A 25,112-nucleotide genomic window follows, 5' to 3' on the forward strand; every position below is an offset into this window, starting at 1 on the left:
CCTCGTCACGCTTTAACACCTGCTGAAACAGGATTGTGGACAATGGGCAGTAAGTAAGGCGAATATAGAAGCAAGAAGCTCAACATTTATTTAAAACATGTATTCTTTGTACACATTTCTTACACGTCTTTAATATAAACTGTGCTTTGGTTTACTTGAATTCTGTTACATTTAAACGAAAGCAGACTAGCATGAAACCAGGAGATAAGGGTTCATAATCTAATTAACATCTCAGTCACCATTCATGGAAGTCAGGTCAACAACAAATCATTTACACATACACATAGTAAGACGTTTAGAACAGTTCGTCATAAATACAAAAAAATAGAACATCTGAATACATTTATGCATAGAAATGTAGTGATACGATTATTAACAGTCGGCATTAAGTGCAATTAGTTTGCCCATCGAATAAGTCAACAGAATTGGAAAATTGCCAATCGAAGGAAGCCCTTAAGTAGAGAATCTGGACCTGAAAGTGCTTGAATTAAACCAATAATTTAAACTAACCCTGAAAATGTCTCCACTGAAGATTGACAAAAGTAATGTATACAAGAACGAATCAAATGAATACTACTCGGCAGTAGTTATTTTAGTTCCGTTTCCTGAAAGTGTCATCTGGCTGGTTTTACTGGGACATGAGATTAGACATTAGGCCTCACCAGACATTACGCAATCACACTTGAGCTGCTATAGGGAAAATAGACCAGAGTAGTCGCAACCGATCTCCGACCTTCTAGGAGCATGCATCTCTAACAGATCAAAAGATGTATGGATCTATGAAGCCCAAGAAATATCTTCATATAAAAGCCCATTTATATGCATGTATTATTTTTTTAACTATTGATGAGTTATAAAGTGATTTGGGTTTGGTTTCTTTTTCAGTTAAATTTCAAGCAGATTCTCTGAGTAAGAAACAACGTTAAAAAGGACAATATTAATTAAGTACCAAAGACTGGTTCAGGCCACACACACACGCGCGCGCGCGCACACACACGCGCGCGCGCGCACACACGCACACACACACACACACACACACACACACACACACACACACACACACACACACACACACACACACACACACACACACACACACACACACACACACACCGAATACAAACCATTTAAGAAGAGAAACAAGAGAAATCTACATCGGTCCTCGTTAAATATACACACCCCTTTTTTCAGGAAGAAAATAATCTCTAGTATATGGATCATGTTTCCAACGTGTGTGTCCCACCCTGAACACCGTTAATATAGATCCTAGGGGGATCTGGTTCCAGACTACATCCGGTGTGCTTCACTAACTCTCCTCTCGGACTCCCGCCACGGCCCATCAGAGGTCCCCGTGTGGAAGACGTGAGCGTGGCGCTCCCTCCCTTTTGAAATGCAAGCGGATGCTTCCCTCCTGCTCTTCAGCTCTCACTGTTCCTTTAAAATCCAGCTCCAAAGGCGTCCATGTCCTCACAGCCCAGGCTGTTGGTCCTGGGGCCCCGGGCTCCCCTCAGGCCCCTGGGGGTGGGGAAGCGGGCCCCGGGGGGGGGGCGGCGGTAGCAGGTTGTCCACGGGCCCCTGCGGCGTGAGCGTGTGCGTGAGTTCGTTCATGGGGCAGCCGCCCTCCCCTTGCTCCGCCTCTTCCTCCCCCCGGCTGCTGGAGCAGTCCATGGCGTCCCTACCGTCTGTATGGCCGCTAGGCATTCTGGGAGACCAGGCAACCCCAAACACATTGTCCACCTGCCCCGCACTCTCTGCCGACGTCTTCCTCGACCGCCCCTCCTCCTCATCGTCCTCCTCCGTCCCCGTCGCGATTCGTGAGCGGAACGGCGGGATCTGGTCCACAGCGTATTTCTTGGCCCAGGCGTCCAGCGCTGCTCTCTGACGGACTTCATTTCCCAGAAGCAGCTGGGAGTCGGCCTTTGCGTTAGATGCTGTGGTCCCCGAGGGGAACCGGAAGAGGAAAAGGTCAACAGGTTAGTTTAAGCTGGAGTGGCGACCGACTACAACTTCATTGGAATAAATCTAACTAAATAATCAGTTTTTCGATCAATAATAATAAATAACTAATAATGATTCCCTATTGTCTACATCATTCCAATGGAACACATTTTAGGTAACACCAGCATCAAAACCCCCAGACTGAACCCAGAGAGGCTAAACATAGGCCGCCTCACCGGGGCTGTTGGCGGATGGCTGGGCCGTGCTGCTGTTTAGCACCGCGGCGGCGGCGCTAGCAGAGTTAGCTTGACCCGCCACACTGTGGAAGGCCTGCACCGGGGACAGCTGCGGAGAGGCGGGCAGCGACCGGCACTCCCGGCCCGGCAGCTGCTGCCAGCCGTAGGGGTCTTCAGGCTGGGGGGAGGCGGGCGGGGCCCCGGCCAGGGGGTGGGCGGCGGGGGGGAAGGAGCTGCCCTGGGGGGAGCGGAGGTCGAACATGTGCGAGAAGACGGAGCGGCTCGGCACGTCGAAGAACTTGATGCGGCCGCCCTGGAGGTCCTCGCGTGCGCTGAAGGGGTTGACCTTGTGGGGGTGGTGGGGGAGGTAGTCGGGGGAGGAGGGGGAGGGCGGCGGCTCGTAGTAGGGGTCGTGCACGTTGACCTTGCGGGCGGCCTTGCGGGCGAAGATGTCCGACTGGCTGCGGCTGAGCCAGATGTTGCGGCGCGGCCGCGGGGACTTGGGCTGGATCTTGGCGCCGTGGAGGGCCAGCGGCCGCTTCATGCCCTGGGACTTCTCTTCTTAGAGAGAGAGGGAGGGAGAGGGGGAGGGGGGAGAGCAAGGGGAGGGAGAGTTAGACAATATAGTTGTCCTTCTGGAATTACAGCACAAATGTTGTTCAGGAGATAAAAGGAAGAAACCTTTCTGCCGGTTTTTGAATTCCATTACATAAGAGCACAAAGAACATTTTATACATATATATAATAAATAAATTCCATGTTGCCGACTCGAAAATAGCAACTAAATGAATGAGCTATTGGGTACCAAACGCCAATTAAATTGGCCCTGCTTTCGCCTTGTATCTGCTCCTTTATACCGTGTCCCACCAGCAGAGGGCAGTGCAGGGCAAACACACACGAGCCGCTCCTTGAACCTCTGTTCCCTCAATGTATTCTATCATCTAGCGGTGAGGAAGACTTGGCATATTAAATAAAAGGACTCTAAAAATAGTGACTTGAACTTCATACAGCCGTGCTTGGCCCGAGGCAAACCCCGGAAACGAGCGAATTTCTGAGCGCATTCAACTTTAAAAAAAGGATCCAGATCATAGATACAAAGTAATATGCTGCAGGCCAGTACCAGACAAGCTTCAACCTCCCAACCCGGTATTGATAGTTAGTTAAAAATAATTGATGTTGGCAATTTTTGTCTCAAGAGCAATGTCAATATTTGACATGGAAAAAGAACAGGAGAAAAGATATTCTAAATTGTGTCATGAGCTATGAGGGTGGAATTCATTTCCAGGCCTCAGGTTGGGTGGTGGCATGATGAGGTGGGTGACGGGTCGGGGGTCAAGGTGTTGGCGCTGTGTACAAACTGCGACGGTGGAGACGGTGTTGTTATGTAAGGAACACCCCGCACAGTGACAAGCCTCCGGAAGTCCTGATCCTATCAGGTAAACAGAGGCGAGTGTGTGTGTGTGTGTGTGTGTGTGTGTGTGTGTGTGTGTGTCTGTGTGTGTGTGTGTGTGTGTGTGTGTGTGTGTGTGTGTGTGTGTGTGTGTGTGTGTGTGTGTGTGTGTGTGTGTGTGTGTGTGTGTGTGTATGTGTTGCCTCTTGAGAGGAGGGAAGAGCCAAGGGAAATACCCGCACACACACAAGCACTTACATATATGAAACAAACACACACACACTATCATGTAGAAACGAACAAGCACACACTCTCTATATTGATATTAACATATATACAAATACACGCTGACTAAATTCCCCAGCCTTTGCCGACCCAGCTGTGTGTGTGTGTGTGTGTGTGTGTGTGTGTGTGTGTGTCACAGTGCCATCGTCAGAGGGACCTACAGGCCCGCACCTCTGTCACTCTGCGCCCCTCAGCCTCTCAGCAGACACACGGCAGGAACAAACACAGCCCCGTTCTGTCAGTCTCCTTGGCGACGCGCACCCAAACACCAGCTAAACACGTGGGCTTGCTGATACCACCAAGTCAAAGAGTAGCGTTTGTCGTTCCGGACCCCCCCCTTAATGAAGTGGTAGATCCCGTCCCCTCTGGACTCTGGCAGGCCGAATGGGACGTTCAATAACACAACGGGATTGTTTATGAACCAACTCTTCTTCTGCGCCGGAGGACAGCCGTGCGATGTTGACGTCGAGGTTTATGCGAGGCGTGTTTGTATGGTTCTAATGTGTCCCAGATGAGGACAAAGACAATTATCCAGTTTTGGTTGGACTATTCTGGCCTTTTCTCTTCTATATGGCCAGATGTGTCAAGAAATAATCGGAACCAATGGGTCAGCCTGGAATGACATCATCAATGCGATCCCACCCTATCCTTCTCCAATTCATGCCCTCTTCTCCTTCTCTTCTCCTCTTTTCCTCCCTTCCGTCTCCTCGCCTTTTCAGCTCTTCTAATTCTTGTTTCCTTTTTAATCCGCCTCCTCCTCCTTCCCCCCCCCCCCCCCCCCCCCCCCCCCTCCCCCAGTGAGCTGTGCGTGGCTGTCAACATAAACAAGCCAGCTCCAGACCCCGGACAGCCCCAAGCAGACAAACAAACGCACCCCATCTCTGGAGCTCCTCCCCTGGACCGAATGACCAGCGAGAGGGCGGGAGGGAGGTGTCGGGAGCCCCCCCCCCCCCCGGAGGAGTCAGGGGACTGGGCCGGGAAAGCTGAGCTCAGGCCTGGTGAGCGGATGGTGCCTCTCGTTGTGGATTGTGTGTGGATGATGGCTGGTCAAAGCAGCCCAGGTCACCTGGGTTGGTGTGTAGCGTTGCCACGGTAACACACCCCTTGGGTGGCTGCCACACTTACCTGGGCTCCTCCACACAGGGACGCCGGAGGATGACGTCGGACGACCGGGTTTCTTGTGCAGAGTTTGCAGACAATGCTACATGAGCTGGTGCTCCATGTTGCCATGCAGGGAGTCTCTCCCCTGAGTGTGTGTGCGCTGATGGCCGAGTAAACCTGTGCACCTTGACGACTCACTGGGCAACAGCTGTGCAGCCTCACCCCTCAACAATCAGTCTGACTGGGGCCAGCTGAGGCTGCTTGAACCAGCCATCACACACACACACACACACACACACACACACACACACACACACACACACACACACACACACACACACACGATGTCAGCGTCTATGTGTGTGGGTGTGTCACATAACGATGCAGACCCGTCACGGCGGCACCAATGAGCCACGGACCGGGAGAGCCAGATTGGTCGGACCCGAGAGTGTGTTTATGGTACAACGTGTTTGATTGGACATTGTGGCAGCCGGACGCTAGCCAACTCTGTCTCACCCACACACATAACAGTGGCTGTACGACATGGGCTGACCTCGACTGCCCCTGCCACTGCCCCCATTGGATGACAATCCAAGGGCCAATGAGCATGCACCACTGCGGCCGGGGTCGTTGGGTCACCTGTCTCACTTGCCGTCATGTGGTCTGAGTGATGACAGGACAGCAGAACACTGTCCTTCATGTGGGGGACGTGACGGTGTGGGTGGGCAGTCGTGGGGTCTCAGTAGAGTGCTGCTTGGTGGCTTTCTGTTTTTGTCGAACAGCTGATACGAACAACTCCCCCCCCCCCCCCCATTGGCACCTTTTACTGGAACCAACAGGCCTGTCCCCACATTGAAGGACGTGTGTGTGTGTGTGTGTGTGTGTGTGTGTGTGTGTGTGTGTGTGTGTGTGTGTGTGTGTGTGTGTGTGTGTGCTTGTTTACATAGAAGTGTGCAATGGGTTATGGGGAAAGAGGAGACATTTATAGAATTGAGGTGAGAAACCACAGATCACGCTGTCATAGCATTGTGCTTGCTCACTTGCGTGTGTCAGTGTGTTCGTGTGTGTGTCAGTGTCCTCATATACATTTTGACCCGAGTAGCCCTACTGTTGAGGAGGTCGTGATCTGTGGGTTATAATTTAACAATGAATCCACAGGGACAGGAACATTTTACATTTCTTCTCTGATGTTAACTTTTAACCGACCTTGATTTAAGTAGGATTACATATAAAAGGCTAAGAGCAGGGCATATCTTCAACCAAAATACATCTCTCTTGCCAAGTTATGTGTTGGTAAGTGTTGGTAGGCAGGACAAAATGGATGTCGGTCAGGAGGGTGTGGACAGGGGTGGAGGAGGAAGCTGGGGCTACCTTTAGCGTTGATCTTTTTGTCGTTCTCCTCGCTCACGTGGTGGAGCTCTCGCTCCGTCTCTTCGGTCTTCAGACCCCCCAGGAGGTCCTCCAGGATGGCCACGCTGTCCGGGAAGGACGGCCGGAGTTTAGGGTCCATCTGGGGGGGGGGGGGGAGGAGGAAGAGGGGGTTGAGGAGAGAGAGGAGACCGACTGTTGTGATGTTTGACTTGGAAACTCCAGTATAGCCCACACCTTAATAACCTGTCTGTATTCAACTCTGAACTCACTTTGGCCTTGAATTGATCAAGTCAGAGAGGAGCTCTTCAGTGAAAGGTTGGCAATGAAAAACCTGCAGCACCATGGATTGGCTGAACCTCAAATCAATGCAAGGTTGTAGGAGGGCTAAAAAGACACCTCTGGTAGGCATGTGTATTCATAAAGGCTTTGTTGAAAACATCCCCGGTTCCTCTGTCCATTTTTTGAATTAGCTGCTGAAACAGCTTCTCCTTTAAAGGACATTGATGAGGACAGATTTGGCCACCCTCACTAGCAGATTTACTTGGAGAATCAAACTCTTCAGGTCTGTTCACTTCATATACGACTGACCATACTAAGTCTATGAGGGAAAATACCCACTACAAATACAGGAACTGTCCTTTTTTTATTTAAATATATATATATATATATATATATATATATATATATATATATATAAATATATACAACCGTAAACGTATTTAGAGCAATTATTCTGGAAAACCTGGTTTTCTGTAAATCATAGATAAGATAGGACCATTGGATGTTTCGGAAACAAATCACTACAAAAAGAAAACGGATGGAGAAGAGTTTCAGAATTCTACATGGTTCCAAAGTCAGGGCGCATTCTGATTGGTTGAGCGGTGTGTGGCTGTCTCTAAGCAGACTCACGTTGCAGCAGTTGAAGGCCAGCTGGAGGAAGTCCGGTGGACAGTCTCCCACCATATGCTGAAAGGCACGATAGTCCAGGCCAAAGTTCTGGTGGAGAGACACCGACAACAGGCAGGAAGGAGGGAGGGAGGGAGAGAGGGTGAGGGAAAGAGATAGAGGGTGAGAGAGAGTTATTTTATTGTAATATTGAATATTTCTTCTTGTTCATTTGTAATCAATACCTGAATCCAATTTATTTATGTACGCTTTGGTAACATAAGATTACTTTTCTTTTGATACTGAGAGATGCATAGATACACAGACATAGAAATGGATTCATTTAAAGGGAGGGAAGGAATCCAAGGGCCAGATGAATGACATAACCCTTGCTGACACAGCAGCCAACAACTCATCCAACAACATTAATCGACGTGGAAACACCATCCCACGATCCGGTCCAGATTACTGGACCCGTATGTTCGCCAAACTCAGCGTTATGAACAACATACTATCACACTGTCCAAGAGCTGCTCCCAGAGGCCACACACACACACACACACACACACACACACACACACACACACGCACACGCACACGCACACGCACACACACACACACACAGGGTTGCACGCATAGGCACACACACACAGGCTCTCATGCATGAAAAAACACAGAGGCTTGCATGCACACACACACACACACACACACACACACACACACACACACACACACACACACACACACACACACACACACACACACACACACACACACACACACACACACACACACACACAGTGTTGCCAGTTGAACAGTTCAACTGTAAACTAGTTCTGCTTCCCTTTAATTTAATGCAATGAACACATCCTTTGTGTACCGTAATTCAACAATCTACTTGTTCCATCACACTTGCTTTAAATCTTTCTACAACAACTGCGCTTGTCATCCCAAACAGACACTCTATTGTTCATAGTCTGCTTTTACACACACTCACAGACTTTAAGACACAGGGGTAAAGCCATCAATATTAATATTTAATTATAAAATGTTATGATGGTCCTTATTAATCATTGACTAAATGAACGAGAACAACCTAGAAATCATCAAACTAGTTGGATCCATCCTAATGAAGGCCAGGATGACACAACAGTGTTGAGTATCAGCCTATTAAAAGCCTGGAGCCCTGTGTAATGCTTCCCTGGTATTACTGCTGTTAGTGTTATGTAACACAGACCAGCTGGAGTCACACACACACACACACACACACACACACACACACACACACACACACACACACACACACACACACACACACACACACACGATCAAGACACGATCAAAACACACACAACAAACAAGACACACACCGCTCAAGACACACTCAAACATACACACACAACGATCGAGACACACACACAAATGCACAACGATCAAGACACACACACACAAGACTAACCAGGTGAGCAGCGAACTAGGACTAACCAGGACTAACCAGGTGAGCAGTGGACCAGGACTACCCAGGACTAACCAGGGGGGCAGTGGACCAGGACTAACCAGTGGGGCAGTGGACCAGGACTAACCAGGTGGGCAGTGGACCAGGAACTAACCTCTGTGCGGGGGAGGAAGTCCGGGTCGGCCTGGATCCTAGCGATGATCTCACACAGGATGATACCGTAGGAGAACACGTCGGCCTGGAAAACACACACACACACACACACACACACACACACACACACACACACACACACACACACACACACACACACACACACACACACACACACACACACACACACACACACACACACACACACACACACACACACACACATAAAGAAATCTGTTTCTGAACTCACCCACTCACTTCTTGCTGACTCACTTCCTCACTCTCTTCTCAGCAATGGGCATGAGCACATAAATAGAAATACATAGAAAGTGATGCGATTCTTGTAACCCCCTCACTCCCTCGCTCTTCCAAACCTCAACAGGCATGAATGCATAGAAATATATCAAAAAAGATGTGTTTCTAAACCCCCTCATTCCCTCTCTCTTCCAAACATCAACAGGCATGAATACATAGAAAATCAAAATAGTTGTGTTTCTAAACCCCCTCACTCCCTCTCTCTTTTCAAACACAATCCAAGCATCAACACACAGAAGTATTTTGCGAAATAGATGTGTTTCTAAAGCTCACTCACTGGTTCACAAACTCCCTCACTCACTCTCTCTTCAAGACACATACGCGCATGAACACATATTTCTAAATACAGAAAGATGCATTTCAGACTCACTCCCTCACTCACAGGCTGTGTGAACCAACGTAAGGACACACCACGATTCAGTCCCTCATAAGTGAGTTCCTAAGCACTTCATAACTCTCTCTCACATGGGCGCACATTCCTCCTCCCCCACACAGCCTCCGTCCCCCCCGTGTCTGAGCGTCACATGGGCTAGACCGCAGCTCAGTGTCTCCGACCGGAGGGGTTAATAAAGTTTGGATTTGAATGCTCACCTTTTCATTGTAGAGTTCATCCCTCAGGACCTCGGGGGCCATCCAGAAGGGCGAGCCCACCACGGCTAGCTTCTCTCCTTCAGCACTACGCACACACACACACACACACACACAACCACACGCACACACACACGTAAACGCACACACAAGCATATTCACACACACATACACGTAAACACGCACACACGCACACACACCGCATGCACACACACACAAACACACACACGCACACACACAAAATCGGAACAGTTACAAGGTTATGTAAGATTCTGCAGGAACATCTGTGACCAGTGCAATAAAACCATTCCAAATATGGACCCGCCAACTAGTATTAACAACTGACTTGTTTCTTCTTTGTGCATTTTTCTCAATCTCTTTGTCTGCTTCACATAACACTCACATTTCACACATCGTACACCAACGACTTTTCCAGCCAAATTTTAAAACTTCTCCCGAGTTCGAGGGACTGGAAGTCGGTGGCTCAAATCCTTGTGAATGTGAATAGTTGTATTGTTTCAGAGGCAAATCCAGACACTGCTCATATTACAGCATGCCAACAGGAGCTGGTTTGGGAAAAATCCGGCCAGACCCTTAACATAATCCCAGTAACACAGTTACTGGGAACACAGTGATACCCATTCCGTGACGCTTGTGCTTTTGCATTACGATTTTGATGACGAAAATAATTGTAATTTTAACAAAAACTCTGTGTTCCCACGACAGAACCGTGTGTGAACCCTCAGGGTTCCCAGAAACCCGGAGGTCCAGGGGATGACCACTGTGCTTACCCCGGTCTGGGGATCTTCTCAGCCAAGCCAAAGTCCCCCACCACCGCCGTGAAGCCGTTCTCATCGCTCTTTATCAGGCAGTTCTGGAGAAAAAACACAAAGAAACATGTCACAACGCACACCTCGCCAAACAACCTTTTACGGGCACTTCCTGCTACTTCCTGCTACTACTTCAACATTTTGTTACCTGGTGCGAAAGCTCCACAGTGGACGGCGATGTGAACATTGTGGACGATAGAAAAGAAAGGCAAGGTGGGCACGATTTATTTGTATCCTAATTCCTCCGTCTCCATGGCGATCCCGCTGGCCTTAACCAGTGGAATGCTTGACGACCAAAACGAAACCACAGTATTAGTACAAAAAGTACAAAAAGTTGATCTCCAAAGGACTCCGTCGGTCTATGATGAACGGTGGTGTTTCTAAAATACATATTATTGGAAATTCTCCCAAGCAACCCACGACTCATTATTTTGCTTAGCTTAAGTTTCATCGGCACAACACAATAATAACTCGGTACACCACGTCCCCCGTGGTCGTTCTATTTGTAAACCGCCACAGGGGGAATTCGATTACAAGTCTATTCATTTATTTATTAAGGCGGGCAGCCATACCACTCACACCGTGTGGTACTGCCTCATGGCCACCCTCCACCTGACATACCAGCTGCTCCGTGTGCTTTTCAGGAAGAGATCCCATTGACTTCATTTTACACAGTAACACGCTAACCTTGTCCAGTTTGTGGCAGTGCTCATCTTCATTAGCATTAAAATAAGCACTGTTGTAAATTAAACCAAGCCTTTATTCACCGTCAAAATTATTACAAGTGGTCTCAAACAGAAACAAACTCCCTCTTCTTCAGTGCCCATCTTCAAATCCCTCCTAAGAACGAATTTCTATTCTCTTGCGTTTAACTCCATACAAAATGTATCATTGTCGAGTGTGTCCTTTTTTGTGCTTTTAATTGGTTTTATTTTATTTGTTTGTTTTATAACTAGATAGTTTAATTGTATAGGTGGTCAACTGTTGTTGTTTTTAAAAGGTCTCTACAATAAACTTGAACTTACACAAACCTGGGAAACCCAATAATGTGTGTCATTGTTGGGTTGTATCTCATATATTTGGAAAAGGTCAATGGAACCCGAGAGGAACATGGAAATACTGAAAACACGTCCTGGTAGGACTGGTGTGACCACTATACTGGTTTGTCGCTTTGGCATTACACAAGTAAGTTCTGTTGACAGCTTACAGGCGAAAAATGACTCAATGCTTCTAGGTCATCCGTGGACCACGGGCTTGCCACAAGAGAAGGAAATATCCATGTTTCAATATGCTCCTTGATCACATTCAGTTTTCTTTCACACTAGACTTGGCGACTCCTATGATTACAGGAACAGTTTTTATGCATTAGATTATGTTTCCGACACTTGGTGCCGGCAGGGATTCTGTCAGCATCGAGAAGTGAAAGCCTCGTGAACGACGCAAGAGATGTACAAGCGTGTACATTGAAGAGGAGACTTCATTTATTGGGGTGAGAGCATTAAGTGACACAACACCAGCTGCCTTAAGAAAACATTAAGTGTACAGCCTCCTGCATCCTTGTCTTGAGTAGGGATGAGAATAACTCAAATTTTTCATGGTTGAATAATCAGTGGGTGGTATGAACGAATAATCGATTATTCGATGTGTGGCGACAGTCACAAAGGCAGCCATGGACCATCGGCAAGAAATCACTTAATATCTTAACGCAAAAAACAACTACTGCTAAGTAGTTCCAGTCAAATTGTCTGTTTAGCCTTCAAAACGAGAGCTGGTAAATTGTGAAAAATGCATTAAACTTTAATCAGAAAACACGGTTATATGCTATAACCCCTATAGTATCGGTGGTATAAAAGCTGGGACGAATTTTATGTTCAAAGTATAGACCGTCGCGATTCCCATTGAAACGAATGGTGCGGTGATTTGGTATTCAAAACGAGAGCTGGAAACTTGTGAAAATTTAATTAAACTGTAATCAGACAACGCGGTTATATGCTAGACCCTAGAGTATCTGTGGTATAAAGGCTGGGACGAATTTCGAATTATAAATATGTACAATGCATATCGTTAGCTATGTGGCTCATAGCTGAGCAGACTAGAGTACCTCCCGTTGCCAAGTCCTAGCTAAGGTCCGTCCTATTTACTGGAGGAGTGAAAAGCGTTTCCGTTGCATAAGAACCTTACGGCAGGGTAATGAATGTTCCAGGTATTAGTCAAACACTCAGATGTTACAAGGGATACAAAGTTATGGCTTGTGAAAAACGTTATATTTGGACTGTAAAACGCATGAAAATTTAATGAGTGGTCTTAATTTATTTTCTTTGGCAAGTGACCATGGTATAAGCGGGATAATGCCCTTCGAGGTGTCCAACATTAGTTCAGTCTGTTAAATCTTGTTTATTTGAATGGGAAAAAATATTAACGGTGCAAATGTTTAAAATCGGCTTTGAGCCTCTGGAACGAATAATCGAATAATCAAATATTCTGAGCCATCCCTAGTCTTTAGGGGCCCAGTGAAAGTCCTGCCCCCTTCACATCCCAGCCCCATTCCCTCAGACGTGAACCCCAGAACCTAGAGTGTGACTGGGGGGCCCACCTTGGAGGTGAGGTCGCGGTGGAAGATGCCCTTGGAGTGCAGGTAGCCCACGCCGCTGGCGATCTCGCTGGCCATCTTCACCCTGCAGGCCCAGCTCAGCGGCTTGTTGCTGTCCAGAAGCTGCTCCAGGTTACCCCCGTTGATGTACTGGAGACAGACAGACACACACACACACACACACACACACACACACACACACACACACACACACACACACACACACACACACACACACACACACACACACACACACACACACACACACACACACACACACACACACAGTTACAGACTACCTAACTGGAAACTGATAACATAAAACAGTGAAAATACTGGAAACAAGGAAGAATATACAATACACAGCGTTATGAAAAACACAATTATATTTGTGTTTTCAAAAATACGTTTAAGAAACTCTTGGCAGCTTTGAGGTTTGATCATAAACAATAGGACAAAGGATGTGCAATGGCTAATAGTAGGAGTTGTGATTATTTTCCCGTAAGCGGTCACATCTGTGTACATGACTTCTGTGAATATCTACTAATTCTACACAATCGTTTTACACGCCAGCCATTGTGCGACTGGACCGAGGTCTCCTGACGGTTCCATCATCATTGTCTGCGTATTTCCTGATAGGCTACGAGAGGGGGTCCGGAGCCAGCTTTTACAGGAAGTCAAACAGTATGTCCACCGTCATTACAGCAACAGAACTTTCCCTTTTGTCAGGGCCAGTGCAGCTGAAACACCAGCTGCCAGACTAAAACTGACTAAAAACCAGGCCCCTCATTGAACAGATCAACACTGGAGAGCTCCACTGGCTGGCTGCTGTAAGACACCAGGCAGTGCAGAATTTCTGCCTAGTGGCCTGACTTGATGGTTTGGTTTGGTTTGCTCCCTAATTGACTCAACAGCTTCCGAGAATTTGGCCCGCTGACAAGCAGTCACCCGTCTGCCTGGCTGGTACTACGATGTATAGCTGGCTGGCTGGCTGACTGTTGGCTGAACTTGCCCAGCCGATGACCATGTTGTACTGACCGGTTGTCCACTTGATGACTGTTGACTTGAGGACTCATTCACTGAATGAGACTTGTCCAACTAGACTGTTGAACTGTTAAAGCTGACCGACAGCTTATCTGACTGACTTATCGTTAATTGTCTGGCTGACGGACAGACTAGTAGACTCTTTAGTTCCGCCTGTTGATTGACCTGGTCTACGGTGGGAAACACACACGAGTCTCCCCTCCCTCCCCCCACCAGCAGTTGAAAATCAGCTCAGAGAGGTTAAAAGTAGCCTCGCCTTTCATACCGTCAGCTCCGATTAAGCAGAGACCCTAATGCTGGCATGCCTACCCACACACACACAAACACACACACACACACAGACACACACAGACACACACACACACACACACACAGGCTGAGACGTAAACCCAGAGCATGTGACCACCGCTCTACCTCTAGCGTAGCCGTACTGACGCGCTAAGCCCCTCTGATTTAGTGACGTGGTGAACACACACACACACCGGGGCCTGGCGCTCGCTCATAGAATTAGGGGCAAGCGAGGATGGATGGGTATATATAAAAGAGAGAGAGAGAGAGAGACTCGACCTAGTGACCTCATTCTTGCCATCTTCATTGAAGCCGGGCCGGGGGGAGGGGGGCGTGGCAGCAGCATAAGCAGCGTGTAAGGGGGTTTTAAAGCATGGCGTGGTCCATGGAGTAAATCGTGTAATCAGGGTTTGAGTCAATCAGTGAAGGTCAGAATCAGTTTAGGAACTAAGCTCTGCACAGAGGGGCTGCCCCTGCAAACACCATCTCTGCAGAAGGCAGAGATGAACCACACACACACACGCTCGCGCGCGCGTGCATGTGTGTGCGCGTGTGTGTGTGTGCGTGTGTGTGTGTGTGTGGTTGGCGGGGGGATGGGGTTAACTGTGTCGGATTTTCGCTTTCACATTCACACTCACAAGTCCACATACCATTCCCCCTAGGGTGTTTTTTTGTTTTGCTTCAACAACAAACGACCAGTGATGTATGATAATGTATTTTATATAAATACACTGATAGCAGGATAAGATCACAGGCAGTAGATTGGTCTGCCTCCAGCTCATTAGATTGGTTCAAGAGATGGTTCCGGAAGGACAGGCGATCAAAGGGCATTGCATCCAATAATAACCCCAAGGCTTACGTGAGAAAGGGGTTTCATTTGAAAGTCAAACAATTCATCGCTTCGGAAATAGTTCGGACATCAATATACAAACGTGCAGACATTCAACGTGGACCCACATACACACACCTCCCCGTAGAGGATTACACAAATTCCTATGTAGTAAAACGGCCCAACATCAGCCGTCTGCAGGGGGGGATTCACAGCTCTCTCTCGCCCCCCCCCAGAACTCCTGGACCACCACGCCACACCATCCCAGGCTGTCTAGTTCTGTTTGGTTGTTGTTGTTTTGTGTTGTATTCTTTTCCAAAAAACTCTTATCTATGTTTTTTTTTTCCAGGGAACCAGGAACCAGAGTAGGCTATAAATACTTTGGCTCATATCTGATTCTTATTCTCCCTGCTGAAGATATAAGGCCAATTCCAGGATTTATAGTGGTGGTTTCGCTGATAGACTTAATTTAAACAGACTTCAATAGTTGAAAAATCCAAATATATCTTCTAATCATCAATGTCCTTTAAAGGAGGAGCTGTTTCGTGGGCTAATTCGATAAACGGCCTGAGGAACTGTGTTATTTAGAACAGAACCTCTCTCTCCCTTCTGCAGCAGTGACTGGCTAGGGGCTAGCCAGCAGCATACAACTCTCCACGCCGCCCTTCATTCATGGTGAACGCCTGCTGCCCGATGGTTCCATAGCACACCATATCAGTTCACCTCCCATTCATTCCTGTGACAACACAACAGAGTAGTGGCTAAGGTGGTTTCATGGCCCCCGCCCAATAAGTCCTTGGGTTCGATCCAGGTTGTCCACATCTAACCTACAGGCTTCCCAGAGCTTACCGGAAACACCGTCTGTGAATAAAGATCATAATAAATTAAACAGGAACAAAAACGCCTTCTGTCCTGGTGGTAAGTGAGTTGAGAAGGGAAAAATTAGCAAATAAGGAACTACGGTGAATACATCCTGCTTATTCAATGGGCTTACACACTTGCTGTTCTGTTTCCACTTGCCAGGATATAGCAGTACATGGCCGTCCCGGCCCCCGCGGCTCTGTCTGATTGGGTGCACCCAGGCTTAGCGCCACAGCATGCCATTAGGTGGAGACAGACGCTACAGAGTGCTAGTCTAGCCTGTACATTAAATACTATGTAGGTCAGCACTACTGTACTGTGTTGGGTGAGGGTAGAGTATTTGTGCGTTGAGAGAAATAGAGAGAGAGAGAGAGAGAGAGAGAGAGAGAGAGAGAGAGAGATAAGTGGATAGGGGAGCAGGGAGAGGGAAGAAGAAGAGGAGAGCAAAAGAGAGCGAGAGCGAGAGGTATGGGGAGAGTAAGAGAGACCAAGTGAGTGAGAAAGAAAAGCGGATAGGAGAGCACAGAGAGGGAAGAAGAGAAGAGAGGGGAGAGAACAGAAAAGAGGAGAGAGATGGAAGAGGAGAGGAAAGGAGAGAGAGGAGGGGAGAGATGCGAGTGAAGGGAAGAGGAGAGAACAAGCCAAAGGTTTAGGGTGATGATTGACTGATAGACTGGAGCACTTGAGCACTGAGTACAGAGTTTAAACTCAGTCACAGGTTTGTCAACAGCACAGTGATTGAGTTTGTTTTATTAAATATTCCGTCGTACTTATCCAGACATCTTATCTGAAATATTCAAAAAATGTAACGGTTTATTTGGGTTCAACCCCTATAGATCCAGTCACATCCAACATAAAGTGACGTCGTTTCATTTCAAACCAAAGTTTCCACCACACCACACATCAACAGATCATGTATTACTGCTGGGACGCTGAGGGCAGTCCAATAATGAGCGCTCCATCCCGCTCGGTGGAAAAGTCGACAGCACGCACAGATGCAGTTTCACACTCGCATGATGATTGCGTTCCATGATGGCTGTGGCCACTGGCCAATCATGGAACCAATCGATGCAGCACAAGCGGGCGTATTACAGAGGCCCGGCGCGGTCGCAGGGGATGTCCGCCTCTGTGGATGGGATCTGGTCTGATGTCACATGGGACTTGGACATCTTCCAACGATTCCCTTTTTTCTTTACTTCTAAGAATTGTGGAATTCTTGTAAGTGAGTTAATGCGCGCGTGTGTGTGTGTGTATGTGTTTGTGTGTGTGTGTAGATCTGCACGTGTGTGGCTGTTTGAAGGCAAGGCATGAGGCCTGAGGCAAGACATTGAGCTGTTTCTCTCGACTTCCTCTCAGCATGGCCTCATAATCAGGCCTGCATCCCCCGTGTGTGTGTGTGTGTGTGTGTGTGTGTGTGTGTGTGTGTGTGTGTGTGTGTGTGTGTGTGTGTGTGTGTGTGTGTGTGTGTGTGTGTGTGTGTGTGTGTGTGTGTGTGTGTGCTGGTAGGGGTCAAGTAACTAAACAACACAGATTGACTTCCAGGGTCACTGCTGCAACGAGGATCAGTTTACAGCCCAAGACGGACCTACCGCAGTCCTACTGTGTGTGTGTGTGTGTGTGTGTGTGTGTGTGTGTGTGTGTGTGTGTGTGTGTGTGTGTGTGTGTGTGTGTGTGTGTATTAGCCTTGAATATATCGGCATGTGCTTCATGATATCTGAATGTGTGTATATATTTATGTGAGGGCATTAGTTTGTGTTTGTGAGTGCATCTGTGTGTGTGCATATATTTATGTGAGAGGATCAGTATGTGTGCATTACTGCATCTGTGTGTTTATATATTTGCATGAGTGCATCTGTGTGTGTGTGTGTGCTTGAGTGTTTCTGTGTGTGTATTTATTTGTGTGAGTGTTTTGGTATGTGAAAGAGGGTGCTCCGATCGATTGGCATCCAATTATTATCGGCCAATATTCGCTCTACATGGTTTCAGTTTGTCAAATAGTAGAAGAGTCGATCAAACGACGAAAAACAATCTCACCGGCCGCTAAAATGGCTTCACCGCTCATGTCGCCTGCCAGTAAATAAACAATTGTCAACTGATGATACTTTCTTCTGTCTTCATTGTTGTACTTGGATTGGAATTGGTGAACGGCCCAAAAACATCCTGACCAGAGCGCCCTCTGATGCGAGTGTATGTTGTTTGTACTGCTTATGACGGTACAGTAAAGCCTATGGTAAGCCTGGCACCTCAAACCTCCCGCCCAGACCTCATTACATCTGAATGACATGCCGTCCTGGCCCGCCGCCAACCCACAGCCCTGCCACTCTTCCCATTGGCTACTGCCGCCAAAGTCTATCAAGATCTCTGTCTCTCTCTCTCTTACTGTCTGTCTACCTCTTTTTCGCTGTCTACCTCTCTCTCTCCCTCTATCTCTCTATCTCTCTCTCTCTCTCTCTCTCTGCCTCTGTCCGTCTCTCTCTCTGTCTGCCTACCTCTCCCTCTCTCCTTTTAAACAGATTGTAATTTGTAGTTATTGCTCTTGCCCCAGGGCATCTTTTTTTCCACATCTGTTCTGATGCCTTATGAAGCGGTGAGGATCTGTCATGGCAGCGAGAACAGAGAGAACAATCCACACAGAATGTTTCTACCAGGGCACTGGCTCCCAGTCCTCATCACTCAATATCACTACTTAAGACAAAAGCATATGAACCGCCTTGTGTTCTCCTCTCCCGTCTGTCCCGGCTCGTCTTCTGGCTGTAGTCAGAAGAGTATCAGTGGTCTGTGATCCTCTTCCCTTACCCATGTTGTTGTTGAGGTCACCCTCTCTTTCACATGTTGTGCGCATGGACATTCTCTCACACACGCGCACACACACACACACACACACACACACACACACACACACACACACACACACACACACACACACACACACACACACACACACACACACACACACACACACACACACACACACACACACACAGGTGTAGCTGTTTTTGGATAGGTCTAAGACACGGCCTCCTAGCAGTTTACCACAATTACAGACTCTTTCACTACCGTATTACATACTGGTGATGAAGTAATTCTCCCACCTGGATGAACAGGAAAACAACGGAATAAACACACACACACACACACACACACACACACACACGCAAGCCCCCTCGAGTGGGAACCCCTAGTCACTGCTTTTGTCTAAAAATTATGTTACGCAATCAAAGTGAGTGTGTGTGTGTGTGTGTGTGTGTGTGTGTGTGTGTGTGTGTGTGTGTGTGTGTGTGTGTGTGTGTGTGTACCTCAGTCAGCGCGTGAAGCTGGCCCTCCTGAACACACACTCCCTTGAACCTGTACAGAAAAGAAACAAATAACAATTTAGCACCAAAAAGTTGCAACAACAAACATCGAGGGACATTAGAATTCGACCAATCACTGAATCCAATGTTGGCATGTCAGACACCTGATACGTTACCGAATGGCGAAAAACACCCTTGTTTCTCTGTTTAGCTCTAAGGGTATACTAAGCCTGCTATCCTTCGGGGGACTGTCTACATTTGCCATTCGTAGTAAGCGGAGAGATGTGTTGTATCTTGTACCTCCGATTCTGAGCAGAGCTCTAAGATAACAAACCCCTGGTAGCCTTCCTACCTCGCCTGCCTGTCAACACAGGGCTGAAAAAACACCCAGGGAGCTACCCCACCCGGCCAACAAGACCAGACAAGGGGGACCCAACAAGAGCGCCATTTACCAGCAGAGGAAATAACAGGCCGGCTCCTTTACCTGCATTCCATCCATTTCTCCCCTTTCTCTACCTCCACCTCCAACTCCACCTCCTCCTCCACCACCACTCCATCCTTCCCCCCGTTTCTGTCAACACGTCCACTTTGGCATTCCCACAGATCATTGATTTCCATCTGTGTGTGTGTGTGTGTGTGTGTGTGTGTGTGTGTGTGTGTGTGTGTGTGTGTGTGTGTGTGTGTGTGTGTGTGTGTGTGTGTGTGTGTGTGTGTGTGTGTGTGTGTGTGTGTGTTTCTCTAGAATAAATGAACGCTTGGTAGACCTCTGGTGGATTTTTTTTTTTTTTTACAAACAATGACCCCACTCAGTGTCTGCTTATTAACACACACACACACACACAACCACACACACACGGAATATAAAACAAAGATGGCATTGTAAACAATATCACACATGGGAGCGCAAGGCCACCACACACAAACACAAAAATGTTGCACACACACATGTATGTGTATGTTTGTGTGACTGTGTGTCTATGTGAGAGGGAGTGATAGAGTGCGTGCATGCATGCGTGCGTGCATGCGTGCGTGCGTGTGTGTGTGGAGAACATCACACACACACACATACACACAAAACATGCGTGTATGTGGAAGGAAACCATAACAGCTATCAGGACCTCTCGTGTGTTCATTGTTGTGAAATAACCAGGCCTCACAAGGCGTTGACACCATAACCCACACACTGCGGGATCAACAGGACTATAAACTCAAGAACCATGCAAAGAAATAACCACCACACAATGAATCGCTGTTCCTCCTTCACCTTTCCAGGAGAAAAAGTAGGATATTAAACTAGAATATCGAGCCTGGGTCGGAATTCAAAGTACCCGTTCTGGGTTATCTTGGTCAAATGGTTTTCCTTCTGACTCTTGATCATGCTAACACTCGTCGTTGTTATCTATAGGCTATATAAATGTCACATCTGAAAGGCATCTCATTTCCCTCTTTGTAAAAATACTGACTGAATACACACATAAAACAATTAATGGTTTAGGTTGCTGTTGTCGTTTATTTTAGTACACCAATAATTATTTTGGATTGTATTTTGTTTTGTATGAACACTTTCACACACACAGAGAGAGAGAGAGAGAGAGAGAGAGAGAGAGAGAGAGAGAGAGAGAGAGAGAGAGAGAGAGAGAGAGAGAGAGAGAGAGAGAGAGAGAGAGAGAGAGAGAGAGAGAGAGAGAGAGAGAGAGAGAGAGAGAGAGAGATTTTGCTTTTTTTTAAATTATAATAATTAAGAAAAGTAAGACATGTAAGAGATGGAGTAACAGATAGGAGAAGAGGAAGAGGAAGAGAGATAGATTGAAGAAGAAGATAGAAAGAAATGAATTCAGGTTTGAGGCTTCCGTCACAGTATGTGCAGAGCACCCCAGGGACTTCAGATATAAAGATTAGCACACGGCTCACTCAAATTCTATGATAGTGCAGTAGATATAAAGGTTAAGCTCAAAGCCAACTCAAATGCTGTACATCATACAGCAGTGGATATTAAGGTTAAGCTCAAATTTAACTCAAATGCTACCCATAGTGGAGAGGATTTGATATTTTGGAAAACAATAGCTAGAAGCTATGGTGCTGCGTTTTAACTCACAATTAACAATAAACTAAGCAAACGTTATTGTCCAGCTCTGGTTTGAGGGCGACCGACATTAGCCCCTGGGCGTGGAGCATTTAGCCTAGCATTAGCCTGTCACTGGGCTACCTAAACCTTAACGCACTGCTCAAATCCCAGTGTGATGGTATGCTAGCAAGCGGGTTTCAGGCTATTATCGCTTACTTTGAAGCGGGTGTGAATAATGGACTGTTCTGTGTTAATGTAATCCATGGCGATTAGCCCTAATGAGAGGAATTCACTGTTTGGTCTGTGGCACCAAACCTTTATAGCTGATGATGGCACTTTTATGGTGGATAAATGGATTTTACATGCATCACATGCTAGCCACCATATAATATCATTATATACTTGTTCAAAATGTGAATATGATTATTATCATGACCAACCTTATAAAATGACATGTTCTACCGGTACATTTTTGGTAAACCAACAGTGTTTGAGCATTAGTACTATCCTCTAGGTTAGTAGGAGACAACTTTCTCATATACAAGTGCATGAAAGCAGGCACTTTGGATCGAACCCAGTACTTTTTGGCTCCGGAGTCCAACACAACCCTTTATTTAACACGAGGTTCATCTATATAACACGAGGTTCACCTATATAACACGAGGTTCACCTATATAACACGAGGTTCATCTATATAAAACAAGGTTCATCTATATAACACGAGGTTCATCTATATAACACGAGGTTCACCTATAAAACACGAGGTTCATCTATATAACACGAGGTTCATCTATATAACACGAGGTTCACCTATATAACACGAGGTTCATCTATATAACACGAGGTTCATCTATATAACACGAGGTTCATCTATATAACACGAGGTTCATCTATATAACACGAGGTTCACCTATCTAACACAGGGTTCATCTATATAACACAAGGTTCATCTATGTAACACAAGGTTCACCTATATAACACGAGGTTCATCTATATAACACTAGGTTCACCTATATAACACGAGGTTCATCTATATAACACTAGGTTCACCTATATAACACGAGGTTCATCTATATAACACAAGGTTCATCTATATAACACAAGGTTCATCTATCTAACACAAGGTTCACCTATATAACAGGAGGTTCACCTATATAACACGAGGTTCATCTATATAACACTAGGTTCACCTATATAACACTATGTTCACCCATATAAGACTAGGGTCACCTATACAACACTAGGGTCACATATATAACAGGAGGTTCAGCTATACAACACTAGGTTCACCTATACAACACTAGGTTCACCTACATAACACTAAGGTCAGTTATACAACCCTAGGGTCATCTATATAACACTAGGGTCACCTATCCTATCTCCTATATAACACTAGGTCCACATATTCCGTGTCTGAAGCAATAATTAACCCAGCTCTCTCCAGCCTTGCGGTTGCCATGGATACGTACCGCAGGATGTTGGGGTGGTTGAGCCGGTTCATCAGCTGCACCTCACGCAGCATGTTGGCTCGGTTGCTGCTTAGCTTGTTCATCTTCAGCGCCATCACCTGGCCGGAGGCTCGGTGGCGCACCTGCGCACACACGCACAGACACGCGCACACACGCACAGACACGCGCACCGACACACAGACACACAACCACAAACACACAGACACATATTTAATCAAGGCCTGGCTGTTAAGTATGCAGAGCTAAGACACACGTTGAGGTATTGCACATGTATATCTTATGCAACATCTACATTTTGCACAAACACAAGAAATACACAAGATATGTGGGTGTCGCATTCATATTCTGCAAAGTGAAAATGTTCCTCCAGCAACAGAGCTGCATGGATTATATTTATTTATATTCAATGAAATACAGATTGTAGATCATTTCTAAGACTATTAATCACAATAACAAAATGTATTTTCTACGCAAATTAGTTATTTTCCTGAATGTTGCCGGTTCAGCTCACACGTACATATAAACACACACACACACACACACACACATACACACACAACGACACACAGACACACACACAGTGACGTCAACATGTGCTACGTTCTACGCTAACGAGAAGAATCGTACTATAGGTGCTCTATAAAAGAGGTCTGGATGGGGACTGGATTGGTTCAGGTTGATTTATAAAGCACCCTAAAAGTAAACGAACACAACACACATCAAAGAACTGTACAGCACAGCGAGGAACATGAAATATAGCACATGAAGATAGACTAAGGCAGGGAATCAGAAGAACACTAAATGCATTCATAGCAAAGTAAAGTAGTAGTAAAAAATCTGCAGATGCAGTGAAGGACATCGACATTGGTGCCGTACCAGGGATGGACCCAAGAGAATCACTTGAACCTTTTATTAACAGTGTGATGTTGCTGTTGGTGAATGGTTTTTACAGGCAGGTCTGCCTATCAGCGTTCTAAGTATGAGTTCATACGATTTAATGACTACCGATGTGGGGCACTTTGTTTTGGTGTTGCTATCATGGCAACGTGTGGGTGGAGTGGTCGTGATGATCTGTTACATACATAACGCCGTCGATTGCCATAATGACAAACACTGTAGGCTTCATCAGAAGAAATTTGAATACCAAAAAAGATAGTATTGAAATTACGATGTTGGAGGAGATACGTTTTAATTAAAGTGCAAACGGATGAACACGCATTGTGCATGACTAAGATCATGTTTTGCATTCTATCAGTCAATATCTGGAATCTCTGTTCGTAGGAACAAGTCATACATTGAAGCTGTTCCTGGAAGTCTGAGGGAAAGATAGATGTTCTAATTACCGTATATAAGTCAAACACCTTTCATATTCGTCATCCCTGTCATCGAGGACTGGCTGTTAAGTATGCAGAGCCAAGACACACGTTGAGATATTGCACATGTACATCTTATGCAACCCCTACATTTTGCATAAATGCAATTAAAAAAAGCAATACGCAAGCAATACGCAAGATACGTGGGTGTCGCATTCTGCTAACTAAAGATGTTCCGAACAGCAAAGCTGCGTGGACTATATTTATTTGTACTACATTCCATGAAATGCATATTATCGTTTCTTTTTTACTTTTGACGCAATAAAAACAATATTTGCTAAGCTAATTAGGAAGTGTTTATTTTCGGAATATTGCCAGATCAACACACACACACACACACACACACACACACACACACACACACACACACACACACACACACACACACACACACACACACACACACACACACACACACACACACACACAGCCCAAGTTCAAGGAGGCAGAGCGGTGTCTAGTATCCAGCCGTCTTCTCAGCAGGACAGGGGGGAAACAACAGATGGTGACTCCACCCCCTCCCCCCATGCCCCCAACAACCCTAATCCTCCCCCACCCTGGGCATGGTCACATCCTCACCTCCAACTACCATGCACTCCAATGCCCCTCTCCGTCTCTCTCTCGCCCATAGAGTTTGCCTATCTCTCTCAGTCTCTCGCCCTCTACAACTCTGTCTCTCTTGCTCCGTTCTCCCTTTGCCAGTCTCTCTCTCCACTTCTCTCTCTCTCTCTCTCACAGTCAATCTCCCCTCC

At 46.6% G+C, this 25,112-nt stretch overlaps 1 protein-coding gene and 1 long non-coding RNA gene across 4 annotated transcripts in view; both read right to left on the reverse strand.

Moving 5' to 3' along the window:
• Window positions 1–65: 65 nt before the first annotated feature.
• tesk2 (testis associated actin remodelling kinase 2) overlaps window positions 66–25,112 on the reverse strand; it is a 34,504-nt gene continuing 9,457 nt past the window's right edge. For 2 of the 3 annotated variants that reach the window (XM_030364175.1, XM_030364176.1), the window contains exons 4-13: window positions 22,988–23,109; window positions 19,457–19,505; window positions 13,142–13,288; window positions 10,510–10,592; window positions 9,722–9,806; window positions 8,817–8,900; window positions 7,231–7,317; window positions 6,322–6,460; window positions 2,175–2,735; window positions 66–1,931 (exon numbers count right to left, since the gene is read on the reverse strand). In XM_030364175.1, the coding sequence (XP_030220035.1) occupies window positions 1,468–1,931; window positions 2,175–2,735; window positions 6,322–6,460; window positions 7,231–7,317; window positions 8,817–8,900; window positions 9,722–9,806; window positions 10,510–10,592; window positions 13,142–13,288; window positions 19,457–19,505; window positions 22,988–23,109 (1,821 nt within the window). In that variant the 3' untranslated portion in view covers window positions 66–1,467. The remainder of the gene's footprint in view (window positions 1,932–2,174; window positions 2,736–6,321; window positions 6,461–7,230; window positions 7,318–8,816; window positions 8,901–9,721; window positions 9,807–10,509; window positions 10,593–13,141; window positions 13,289–19,456; window positions 19,506–22,987; window positions 23,110–25,112) is intronic. The other variant, XM_030364177.1, reaches the window with a different exon arrangement.
• On the reverse strand, window positions 8,940–9,714 carry LOC115549160 (uncharacterized). The gene is made up of 2 exons (XR_003977711.1): window positions 9,268–9,714; window positions 8,940–9,189 (listed from the first exon to the last, which is right to left on the reverse strand). It is a non-coding gene; the product is annotated as an uncharacterized LOC115549160 (long non-coding RNA).

The sequence above is a fragment of the Gadus morhua genome, chromosome 8 (assembly GCF_902167405.1).
Source record: "Gadus morhua chromosome 8, gadMor3.0, whole genome shotgun sequence".
NCBI classification, from domain to species: Eukaryota; Metazoa; Chordata; class Actinopteri; order Gadiformes; family Gadidae; genus Gadus; species Gadus morhua.